The following is a 13008-nucleotide window of genomic DNA, read 5'->3' on the forward strand; positions in this document are numbered from 1 at the left end:
CCAAAGGGAGAGAAAAGACAGTAAGCAATAAATAAATAAATAAATACAGTATCACTGATAGTTTTACATACTTGTGCTGTGCTGGAGTTGAACTCAGGACCGCACATTGGCAGGCGACCAGCTATGCCCCCTGTTATTGCTTAGTTATTATCCTCTTTTTCCCCCCTCTCTTTCCTCTTCCCTTTTCTCTCCCTCCCTCCTTTCATGTGGGTTAATATTGTAAAGTGGCTTTCAGACCACTGAAAAATGGTTAAGTTTCAGAAAACCACTAAAGTTTAGCTCTTGGATTGTTTATGGACCATTTTATTGCTTTAGTCAAGGTATGAGCTAAAACATACTGTGAGAAATTTGGGGAACTATGAGAGGTTCCTATGGGAGTAATTGTAGATGTTTTTCATTAGGGTTTAATTGTTAATCCATAGTTTGTGAATGACTAATGGAGGTGGGGATTGAATCAAAGTTTACTATGTTTTTTTCCCCTCCATCTTCCTTCCTTCCTTCCTTCCTTCCTTCCTTCCTTCCTTCCTTCCTTCCTTCCTTCCTTCCTTCCTTCCTTCCTTCCTCCCTTCCTCCCTCCCTCCCTCCCTCCCTCCCTCCCCCCCTCCCTCCCCCCCTTTGCCTTTTCGTTCGTTCTTTTTCTTTTTTGATGTTCTGAGGCTTGAACTCTGGGCCTCACATTCTTGCTTGGCTTTTTCATTCAAGGTTCACCACAAGTCTACCATTTGAGCCACACCTCTATTTGCAGCCTGTTGCTAGTTATTTGGAGATAAAAGTCTTGGGTTTGTCCACCTGGGCTGGTCTCAAACCCAAATTCTCAAATCTCAGCCCTTCTGAGTAGTTGAGATTATAGGAGTGAGCCACGGCACCTGGCAGAATCTTTATTTAAATTAATCAAAGGTCAAGTTTTCAGGAACTTGTCATTACTCAGCATATGACAGTTTAGTTACTCTATGTCAGGAACAAAGTTAGTTATCATGGGTATGCTTTATCTGATGCTAAGCACTACTTTTTAAATGAGTAGTGACTAATAGATGTTTCTAAGAGGTGTCAGAGAATTTTCTGGGGGTATTTATTTATTTATTTATTTTAATCTTTAGGTACTTAAAGCAGTAATTTTTGTTTCATTTTTGGTGTTGGTCCTGGGGCTTTTACTCAGGGCCTGGGCACTGCCCTTGAACTTTTTTTTTTTTTTTTTTTTGAGTCCGGTCGTGGGGCCTAAACTCTGGGCCTGCGCGCTGTCCCTCAGCTCTTCAGCTCAAGGCTAGAGCTCTACCACTTGAGCCACAGCGCCACCTCTGGCTTTTTTTCTTTTTGCTTATGTGGTGCTGAGGAATCGAACCCAGGGCCTCATGCATGCTAGGCAAGCATTCTACCACTAAGCCACATTTTCAGACCAAAGCAGTACTTTTTAATTACTAACAATTTTTAATTTCTAACAACTTTTAATAAAAAATATTTGATTGTACTTTTGATATAAAATAGTTTGATATTAGTAATACCACTTCTTTCTATAGAAGTGATTTAAGTTCACAAGCTATAGGTAGCAGTGTAACTTTATTATTGTTGTTATTATTAAGTAGCTGTATGAAGGGGTTACAAATCTATAAGTCAGATTTTAAGTACAATGCTTCTTGGTCAGTGTCACCTCTCTCATGGTTCTTCTCCATTTTCCTCCTCTTGTTCCTCTCAAGTTACATAGTTCATTCTTTTTTTTTTTGGACGGTCATGGGGGCTGAACTCTAGGCCTGGGCGCTGTCCTTAGCTCTTCACCTCAAGGCTAGCGCTGTACCACTTGAGCCATAGTACCACTTCTGGATTTTCTGCTTATGTGGTGCTGAGGAATCGAACCCAGGGTCTCATGCATGTAAGGCAAGCAGTCTACAACTGAGCCACCTTCCCAGCCCCTACATAGTTCATTCTTTAGATAATGTGCATTCATTGAATATAATTGCTACATTTATCCACCCTTCCTCCATTCTTGTGGCCCCCTGCAGCAGTATTAACCTTTTATGGGTGGACAATGTCAAGTGAAGAGCCTAAAGGTTGTAACTGTCCAGTTGATACCTAGTGACTAAACTATATTTTCCTTCCCCATGGTCCATGCTGGAATTTAAAGACTAACCATTTTTGAAATTAGCTTCTATTGTTATTATACAGAGGGAGATTTTATTGTTATATTTCCATATATTCGCAATATGTTTCAATCAACCTCATTCCCTCTGTTACTCTCACTACACACTCTTACTCCTTTCCCTCTTCCCCCCAGATGGCAACAGGTTTTATTGTGTAATTTTCATAGTTTGAAACAATCTATTTGAACTACATTCATCCTCTTTCAAAATGTACTTCAAAATTCTTTACCTTCATTTTTTTTTCCTTCCCCTTCCCCATTTCCTCCTAAATAAGACTGACCTTTTTTATTTTTTTATTTTTTTGGTCTGTTGAGAGGCTTGAACTCTGGGCCTGGGCACTGTCCCTCAGCTCTTCAACTCAAGGCTAGCGTTCTACCACATGAACTACAGTGCCACTTTTCTGGTGGCTTATTGGAGATAAGAGTTTCATGGACTTTCCTGCCTGGGCTGGCTTTGAACCGTGATCCTCAGATCTCAGCCTCCTGAGTAGCTAGGATTACAGGCGTGAGCCACCGGTGCCCAGCAAGACTGACCATTTTTAAGTGTAACTCCCTTCCTCTCTCCCCTCTCTCTTTCTTTCCCTCTCCCCTCTCCTGAAAATTTGACTTTGGACTAAATGTAACTGGTTATTTTTGGAAATAAAACCATTTTGATAAGTACTTTTTATATGCTAGCTGTACACTTTCAAAGCTGGAGAATACCACTTGACCTAAGGGATTATTTGATACAAAGCATTTGAACTGGTAAAATAGTTCAAATCTGGAATATACACAATTTCAAACAGACTATTCCTGATTCAAAAATAATTCACACATTTAATCCCTTGTCCCCAGCTTCTCATTCAGTGAAGTATCTCTTGTTGCTGCTATTTGGAGCACAAAGTTGGAACTTCTAAAAAAAGCAGTAGTCCAAAATAGGAGAATTAAGTTAAAAGCAGAAATATTGCTGCATAAGTGGAAACTCAAGCTATACAACAATCCACTTGCCCAAAAATGGTTTTCTTCACACTACCTGAGTAGTTTTTAAATTTTATTATTTTGCAACACTATTTGGACTAGTGCCAGTAAATTCATTTGGGCTAACAAATATACTTGTTGGAAATTGCAAATATTAATGTGAATTATTTTAGCCTTGATAATACCTAGGTATTAGGAAATGGAATTACTCTGAGGATGGTAGCTTAGCAGTTAGAATAAGTTTGAGAAAAGGGCTGTTAAGTAGAATCATTGAAGGGCCACAATGTAAAGTATAGGATGGGGGATTAAGAGAGCAACAAAGAAAACAAATACTTTAGAACTTGTCTAAATGATGAAGAATGGAATAAAGTTTCTGTATTTCTTTTGCAGAATTCTCTATATGACTTATCTTTTAGGATAATAGATTCTTTTTTTTTTTTTTTTTTGGTGGTTGTGGGCTTGAACTCAGGGCCTCTGTGCTGTCTCTGAGCTCTTTTGCTCAAGGCTAGTGCTCTTACAACTTTTGAGTCACAGTGCCACTTCTGGTTTCCTGGTGGTTAATTGAAGGTTAGTCTCATGTACATTCCTGCCTTGGCTGACTTTGAACCATGATCCTCAGAACTTAGGCTTCTGAGTAGCTAGGATTATAGGTGTGAGCCACCAGTTCCTGGCTGGTATAATAGATTTCATTTGACTCGCTTTGGACTTGGTCAACATAAACAACATTTTATTTGGAATAATCACTAAAATTTTCAGGATCAATTAAAAAGTAATTTTTGACCAAATGATTTCAGAAGTTAGATTTCAGCTTGTATTTGTCTTTGCTTCTGTTATTATGTGTTGTCGGCTGACAGCTAGCTATAAGACTCCTTTCACGTCTCCATCCTCATTATGTAATTAAATGCCAGTGGAAGTATTAAGTAGGAGGGGGGATATTGTAAGAGAATTGCAGTAAAATAATGAATGACCACTTGGAGAACTGAAGAGGGAGCAGGGCTTGGGAGAAATGTCTCTGAACTTTATGAATAACAGTGATTAATTGGCATGTTATCTTTTCAACAAGTAACTTTTATTATCTCTGCCTTGATAGTAAGTCACTATGAGAGTGAATTTACTTTCATATGATCTGTGAACTGATAAATACAAAATGTACATACATTATATAGACTTGTCAAATATTATAAGTTCATTTGATACCTAAAATATTCATTGATACTAAACATACTTTGAAAAAACTTTTTCTTTCCTCTGAATATTGAATATATTTTAATTATACTTGATTTTTAAAAAAATGTACTTCATTTTGATAAATGAAAGGCTAAGGGAAATTATTCAAGTAAACTTAAATGTTAGTCACTTTTACAAGTTTGAAATAGTTTTGTGTTTAAGTTTGGGGGATTGTAGTTAGATCAGTTATTCCTTAGTTAGGGATACTTGTCTTACATCATTATCTCTTATTGTAATCTGTTTTTCTTCACACAGTGTTATAGTTTTGCCGCTGGACTCCTCCCTCCCTTCCCCCACCCCGTCAGGATGCTATGAGCCTTGAAAGAAGACGATGCATACAGGTGACTCAAGTTTTGAAATATAGTAAAAGCTGTGGTTGTCTAAGAAAATGTGGAACTGATGGAATATTTTATTTGAAGGAGCTTTCTGATAAATAGCATGTAGTGGGGGGTTATGTAGATGAGTAATGCAGATAGAATATTTACTAAACTTGATTTTGGGACTCTGTTAAGAGTTGTTATAAGTGGTGTTAATACAAGTACAATATAATACTATTAAGCTCTTCAAAAGTTGTCGTTATGTTGGTGGTAATGGAAGATTTTTGTTAGTAAAATATATCTCCTAATGGTTAAATATATGTTTCCCCTAGATCTATCCCTATTAGAATATAGTAAATGGGAATCAGTGCTAGTAGGATAATTTTAATAAGACTGACAACAGTCAGTTCTAAAACTGGTTCATTAAAACTTTTGGTTTAACTGGGTGCTGGTGACTCACGCCTATAATTCTAGCTACTTAGGAGGCTGAGATCTGAGGATCATGGTTTGAAGCTAGCCTGGGTAGAAAGTCCCCGTGAGACTCATCTCCAATTAATCACTTAAAAACTGGAAGTGGAGCTCTGGTTCAAAGTGGTAGAACGATAGCCTTGAGCAAAATAGCTCAGAGACAGCGCCCAGACCCTGAGTTCAAGCAAACCCCAAGATGGCCTCCCTCGCAAAAAATTGGTCTAGGGTTTTATTTTCTCTTGTTTTGTTCTTTTCCTCCCTATATCACTTTCCCTCCTTTCCCCTTACCCTTTCATCATTTTATCCTTTATATTTATTTGTGAAAAGTAGTGTAAAAAGTTTATGAAGTAATGTTTTTGAATGTTCTATAGTTACTTGAGATACTTTTGGGAAAAAGGATGGCAATTACAGATATACCTGGGGTTCAGACTCTTGAAAATAAAAGTATTTGGTTATCTCATAGTTTACTTATAGATATTTCTACTTTGGGAAAATTTCTCTCATGAGATTGCAAGGTGGCAGTTGCTATTGGTCCTTAGAAGGTGCAGGATTTCCAAATAGTTTTTTTTTCTTTAAAGACAGCGGAGTTAATGGAGTTAAGTATCCAAAGAATAAATGTGCTTTGTAAAAGTTACCCAGTTAACTTTGTGATTATTAGAACACAGAAAAATTTTATGGACTCGGTTTGGATGTCTAGTCTCTTACTATTGGTGTATTTCTCTATTGAAAGTTCATAATTGTTTTTGAACATAAAATTAATAGCTTTCGAGTCATGTCAATATTAGCAGCTTGCTGTATTATTGTATATACATTTATCATATTTCAGCTGGTAGGATTTGAAAACAAATTTCATACTTTCTCAGGGCTTGCTTTTCCTACAGGCATTGCTCATGTTGCTGACTTGGTTATGTTAGTTGGATTTGGTGGTAACTTACTTTCTTACGCTGTTTGTGAGGGTATGGAAGTAAGATTGAGAAAGAACATTGAGGCAGGAATTGGCTTTTCAAGAATTAAAATGTTATTAGTAGATTTCCATGGTATCTATGTAAGGTGAGGTGTATCTTAATTTGCTTGATATTAGTAATCATTATACATTGTGTGTGCACATGCATGTCTTAAATTTGTACATTTTTTATTTCCCAATTGTGCCTCAATAAAGATGGATGAAAAAAAATGAGACAAATTACTGGCCACCAAAGGTTGACTTTGTACTTTAACAGACCATACATAAATAAGTCATTCTGTGTTGTTATATTTGAGGTTCCCCCCATATTTTAAATATAATTAGAATATAAGAATGAAGTAAATTTTGGACTTTCTTTGAATTTTGGAGGAAAAAAATCACTTGTTGGGTAAACATCTGGCTAGTGTTTGTCCTGAGTACTGTGCTGGGCAATCTTCCTGCAAGGATCTCAGCTCTTAGCAATCAGTGAAGGCAGAGTGTATATATGTAAACAAACAATTCAGTGGCTGTATATGATCAAATTTTAAGACTTGCCTGTTAAAGTCAAACCATTCAGAATGAAAATAGAAACCGCTCTGGGTTATAGGGTTCTCCGTTGACTTCAGCTGACATATATATATGTCCCTGCTATAAAAAATCCTTCTGTGTCCCTGCCTTCTCTCCTGAGCACCAAACTGAAGTAACTGCCTCCTGATTTCTCTTTCATAAGTGCCCCTCCTTTTCTATTTAAACCTAGTAGTGAGGAATGTTACATTCTACCCAGAAATGCTGTCATCCTGGGAATCTAGAAGTAACCAAATTTAGTTAATTTTGGGTGAAGAATCACTCCTGAGATTAGATTTGGAGAAAGTACATCTTTGAATAATACCATGCATATTAACATAAAGGCTCCGTAGGAAGAAACCACCGTTAAGCTAGTATTCCTTTGGTTTATTTGATTAAAGAACTTCCTGTTCTATGCCAGTTTTGATTAAGATCATCACAGTTAGTCATTTAGGATGGTAAGCGTGGGTAGAATGCATTTGATGTCATAAATATTTCTCTGTGGCATCAAAAACTAACATTAGAGAATCTGCTGTTGTTGTGAACTTGGAGCAGATCCTAGAGCACGTAGAACTGTAAGCCAAGCTGGGTGCTTGTGGCTCATGCCTGTAATCCTAGCTACTCAGGAATCTGAGATCTGAGGATCACACTTCAAAGCCAGCCCGGGCAGGAAACTCTGTGAGACTCATCTCCAATAAACCACTAGAAAACGGGAAGTGGCGCTGTGGCTCAAGTGGTAGAGCGCTCACACTGAGCTGAAGAGCACAGGGACAGCACCCAAGCCCAGAGTTCAAGCCCCACAATGGGACAAAAAAAAAAAAAAAAAAAAGAACTATAAGCCATTTTGAAGAGGTAGCTTTAGTGTTGAACTCAGGACCTTGTACTTACTAGACAGGCTCTCTGCCACTTGAGCCATATCCTGTATTTCAGAGAAGTGATTTTTTTTTTTTTGGGTCAGTTGTGAGGCCTGAACTCTGGGTCTGGGTGCTGTCCCTCAGCTCTTCAGCTCAAGGCTAGCGCTCTACTACTTGAGACACAGCACCACTTCCGGCTTTTTCTGCTTATGTGGTGCTTGAAAAATTGAACCCAGGGCCTCATGCATGCAAGGCAAGCACTCTACCACTGAGCCACCTTCCCAGCTCCATGAGGGATTCATTTTGACACTTTTAAGTCTAGATTTTAGCCTTTTATAATCATTTTCTAGTTGTTAGAGATCCTTTATTCTTAGATAAGAAGTTTGAATTATTTTCAGTTTTAAAAGTACTAATATGGTGCACGTAAAAATTGATTATATGTCCTATTTTCTTTTTCTGGAATTCATTTTTTTTTGGGGGGGGGGTCCGGTCGTGGGGGCCTGAACTCTGGGCCTGGGCACTGTCCCTCAGCTCTTCAGCTCAAGGCTAGCACTCTACCACTTGAGCCACAGTGCCACTTCCGGCTTTTTTCTTTTTGCTTATGGGTGCTGAGGAATCAAATCTAGGGCCTCGAGCATACAAGGCAAGCGCTCTACCACTGAGCCACCTTCCCAGCCCCCTGGAATTAGTTTTGATAAATAATACTTTATATGACCAGAGGTGTGTTCCTCCCCTCCTTTGGTCTCATTGTGTGTGAATGCCTAGAGTCCTGTGTAATTTTATTATGTCCTGATGTATTTCAGCTCTAGCCTTTTCATATGAGAGAAAACATGTGCCGTTGGTCTCTCTGAGCTTTGCTTAGCTTACTTAGCATGATTTGTTCTAGGTCCATCCATTTCCCTACAAATGACATAATATTCTTTACAATGGCTATGTAAAATTCCATTGTACCACATTTAAAGAAAAACAACTCATCTATTGTAGGGCACAACTTGGCTATTATGAATAGTGCAACAATGAACATGGATGTGCAGGTGTATTTACAGTATCCTGGCTTGTGATGTTCTGGGAGGATGCCCAAGAGTGGTATGACTGGGTCCTAGTGGTGATCTATGCTTAGTTTTTTGAGGAACCTCCCACCAAGGGTGCAGTGGGGTTGTTTGTTGTTTGAATTCACAATGTTGGCCAATCTAACTGGGATGAGATGGAAGCTCAGAATTGCTTTGATTTGCATTTCCTTTATGGCCAAGGGTGATGAGTATTTCCTTATATGTTTCTTTGTCATTCTTACCTTATCTTCTGAGAAGTCTCTTTTTAGCTCCTTTGCCCATTTATCGATTGATTTATTAATTGGAAGGGGTTAATTTCTTGAGCTCCTTGTATAATTTGGATATTAGGACTTTGTTGGATGTATTGCTGGTAAAGATATTCTCCCAGTCTGTTGGCTGTCTTAATTTTAGTAACTATGGAGAAAATTTTTATTTTGATGAACTCTATTTGTGAACGTTCTCTTATCTGTTGTGCCTCTGGAACTCCTCTCAAAAAGTTTCTGCCAGTGCCTATAAGTTCTAGGCAGTAGTTTGCAGTAGTTTGAAAGTTTTTGGTCTTTGATCACTTTGGCTTGATATTGGTGCATGATGACAAACCAGGAATCCCCTTTTAGTTTTCTGCACATGGATGCACAGTTTCCCCAACACTGATTATTGGAGAAGGCTAACTTTTCCCCACCATATATCTTTGGCTCTTATCAAATATCAGATAACTGTAAGTATATGGTTTTATTTCTGGGTCTTAGTGTCTGATCCATGCATCTTTAGGCCTGTTTTTATCCTAGTACCAATTTGTTTTTGTTATTACAGCTCTGTAGTAGACTTTGAGGTCTGGGATTGGGATACCAGAAAAGAAAAATAAGAGAAAAAAATTTACTAAAAAACAAGGAGACTAAACTTGAACCCTAAACATGATGGTGAAAAACATAATGTCTTCAGAGAAGTGTCCTTGAATAGCAGAAAAAGTATCAACCAAGAGGAAATAAAGTAGATAAAGAAGTATTCCAGGACAAGTGATAGTTGTTACATACAAAGATGTTTAATCATGAAGAACCAAAGTACTGAAACTTAACAGGTTCTAACAATTAGAATTCTAGAAAAAACTTTTTGAAATGATAAAAACTTTTGCGATTATATTTAGAAAAGGCACAGTGTGAAACTGGATAAAATAACTCAGAAACGACAAGCATATAGACACTGGACAATAAAAATTTTACTGGGCTATAAAGAATACAATTCCTGGGTCTGTGTATCTAGTCACCCAAAGTCCTTATTAAGGAACAGAATGTATAAGATCGATAGCAAGTCTTTGTGCCAAAGCAATAGAGTAACATCTAATGTATACTCAACAAGCGAGACCTAAGAATTTTGTACCCAGCTAAATTGACTTGAAGTTAAAACAAAAAAAGCAAGCAAAATAGTTGGGTACTGGTGATTCATGCCTATAATCCTATGTACTCAGAAGGCTTAGTTCTGAGATTGTAGTTTGAAGCCAGCCTGGGCAGAAGAGTTTGAGAGGCTGTTATGTCCAGTTAACCACCAAAAAGTAAGAGCTGAGGCTCAAGTAGTAGACCACTAGTCTTGAGCAAAAGAGCTCAGAGACATCACTGAGGCCCTGAGTTCAAGTCCCAGAACTGACACAGACAAAGTACAAATATAAAAAATAAAAATAGAATAAGGTTATTGAGTGCTTTATAGTTAACTGGGAGTAGGAGGGCAGTTAAATCAGATGTTTGGACGAAGAGGAAAAGGGGTATAAAAAGATGGCTAAATTTTGTTGCTTGTAGATGGTGAAATCAATACATCAATCATACCTTTCTACCCTTAGACACATAATTAGGAAAAAGGCAAATAGAAGAAATTTATGATATAAAGGCATTAATAGAATGGTAACAGTGACAACAAAAACAGGAAGCCCGCTGGGTGCTAGTGGCTTACTCCTGCAATCCTAGCTACTCCGGAGGCTGAGATCTGAGGATCATGGTTCAAAGCCAGCCCAGGCAGTAAAGTCAATGAGACTCTAATCTCCAATTAACCACCAGAAAACGGAAGTGGTGCTGTGGCTTAAGTGGTAGAGCACTTGCCTTGAGCTGAAGAGTTGAGGGACATTGCCTAGGCCCAGAGTTCAAGCCCCACAACTGACAAAAAACAAAACACGAAGCCCAAAGCTCAGTTTTTTCATAGGGGGAGTAATCATCAGAATAATGATAATAACACTTACAAGTAGTACTACATGATAGTGTTTTACTATCTTCTCTCCTGTGTTAGTATACTATCTACTATTATACCATTTATGCAAGTTTGGACCTTGTTTTTCTTTGCTTTTGTTATTTTCGAATACAGTCTACCCTTTTGCCTACGCCATCCTGACCACAGTTGTCCTATTCATATTTTTCACATAGCTTATATGACAGTTCTTGGTTGAAATGTGGTCTCTTGAACTTCTTTGCCTGGCTGGCTTGATGCCCCTTTCTTCCTCCCAATGTTATAGGCTGCATCACTGTTTCTAGCTTGGACTGTACACTTCTTAAATTGCTTGTTTATTTGAAAAACAAGTTTATGTTTATTCAAATTACATGGTAACGTTTTAAAGTTTATTTGTCCTGCCTGCATTATCAGACTTACACTTAAGTGTAATATTATCTCATCTAAATAAAATTTTATGTAGTGTAGGAGTTGAAAATAAATATTTGGGTTTAGAAAATGTTTTTTTATTAGTACTGGAATTATGCTAATTTTTCTATAATCTGCCACAACTATGGCCAATGATTTGGATTATGGATTTATTTATAAAGGATTTGTAAAAATAGGTTGATATGGATAAACATGACAGGGATGAAGGAATTCTGGGACCTTAGCAGAAAGGTTGTCACTATTTTCTTTTTTTGGCATTGAGTTGTAAACATGGGTTTTGCACTGGGTAGGCAAGAGCTCTATACTTGAGCTGTATTCCAGCTTTTATTGCTTTTAGGTTGCTTTTCAGATAAGCGACATAGCTTTTTTTGTCTGAAATACATTTTTTTTTTTTGGATCTGGTCGTGGGGGCCTGAACTCTGGGGCCTGGATGCAGTCCCTCAGCTCTTCAGCTCAAGGCTAGCGCTCTACCACTTGAGCCACAGTGCCACTTCTGGCTTTTTTCTTTTTGCTTATGTGGTGCTAGGGAATCGAACCCAGGGCCTCGGGCATGCAAGGCAAGCACTCTACCACTGAGCCACCTTCCCAGCCATAGCTTTTTTTGTCTGGGCTATCCTGGGGCCTCCTGTGTACTTGTGCTGTTCAGCTAGGATTACGGGCACGAGCTGTCAGATCCATCTCCTTGGTTGATGCAGGATCACAAGTGGGTGGGATCCTATATCCCCTCAGATTCTTCTTTACACAACAAACAAAAACCACCAACAACAGAGGAAGGCCACCAATAAACCTATTAGAGATGATCAGAGATTATCACTTTTTTTATGGTGAGCATATTGGCTTTTGCTGTAATTTCATTATGTATTTGAACTACTACAAAGTATTTGCATGTGTTAAGTTTCTCTTGATAGTAACTTAGAAGCAGGTCTCATGACTGATCCTGCAGAGGTTAGCTGCCTTCTCAGGCCACACAGCTATTAGGAATGGAAGGGATAGAAGTAGCACACAAGCCCAGGATAACTCTCAGAATGGCCAGGCTTTTCTTTGCTTTATTTGATAGATTTTTTTCCCTCCAGTTTGCATTTACCCTAATTTTATTCAGTGTATCGTGCTATATAGGAGCACTGTGTACTAGAGGGACTAGGTCTTAATGATAATGCTTGGGACACAATAGATTTCATAATAGATTTTCATATCTTTTGAACAAACGAGAATAAAGCTACTAACAGTTTGTCAGTGTTGTGTATTTACCCCTTTAAAGTGATTTAAAGGCTTCATTATTTATTCTTTGGTTAAGATCCTTACACTACCAGTATAAGCTTTTGGGGAAAACCTGTTCCTTGTTTAGCAAGGGAGAGAGAGAGGGGAGAGAGAATGTTCTGTTTAATGGGTGTGTTTGGGATGTGTTTTGCATTATTTGGATTTGAACTGAGAGGTTCTTGCTTGTCAGTTAGGCAGGTACTGTACCACTTGAGCCAATCTCTTTAATCTTTTTTTGCTTTACTTATTTTTTTTTTCCCTGAAGGCTTTGGTGCTTTTTTTGTTTTGGCAAGAGACCGATACCTGGCATTTTTGCTCATTGGCTAGCACTCTACCAACTGAGCCACACCTCCAACCCTAGATTTCTTGCTATTTTACTTGGTACTGACCTCAGAGCATAAGCTGTCTCCCTACTTATGCCTCCTCTGTAGCTGAAACATGGTTGGGAAGCCACCTTCCTGGTTTGTTGGTTGAGGTGATGTCTCATTAACTTTCAGTGGGTGGCCTTTACTCTTGATCTTTGTTTTTTTTTTTTTTTTTTTAATTTTTTTTTGGGTCCGGTCGTGGGGCCTGAACTCTGGGCCTGGGCGCTGTCCCTCAGCTCTTC

General features: G+C 38.3%; 1 protein-coding gene across 2 annotated transcripts in view; it reads left to right on the forward strand.

Annotated features, from left to right (window-relative positions):
• The window catches only part of Dyrk1a (dual specificity tyrosine phosphorylation regulated kinase 1A), a 129295-nt gene that overhangs the window by 35549 nt on the left and 80738 nt on the right, over positions 1 to 13008 (forward strand). For both annotated transcript variants that reach the window (XM_042687185.1, XM_042687186.1), the window contains exon 2: positions 4571 to 4656. In XM_042687185.1, coding sequence (XP_042543119.1) covers positions 4647 to 4656 — 10 coding nt within the window. In that variant the 5' untranslated portion in view covers positions 4571 to 4646. The remainder of the gene's footprint in view (positions 1 to 4570; positions 4657 to 13008) is intronic.

This window comes from Dipodomys spectabilis, unplaced genomic scaffold (assembly GCF_019054845.1).
Source record: "Dipodomys spectabilis isolate Male_0828 unplaced genomic scaffold, ASM1905484v1 ptg000107l, whole genome shotgun sequence".
Classification (NCBI taxonomy): domain Eukaryota; kingdom Metazoa; phylum Chordata; class Mammalia; order Rodentia; family Heteromyidae; genus Dipodomys; species Dipodomys spectabilis.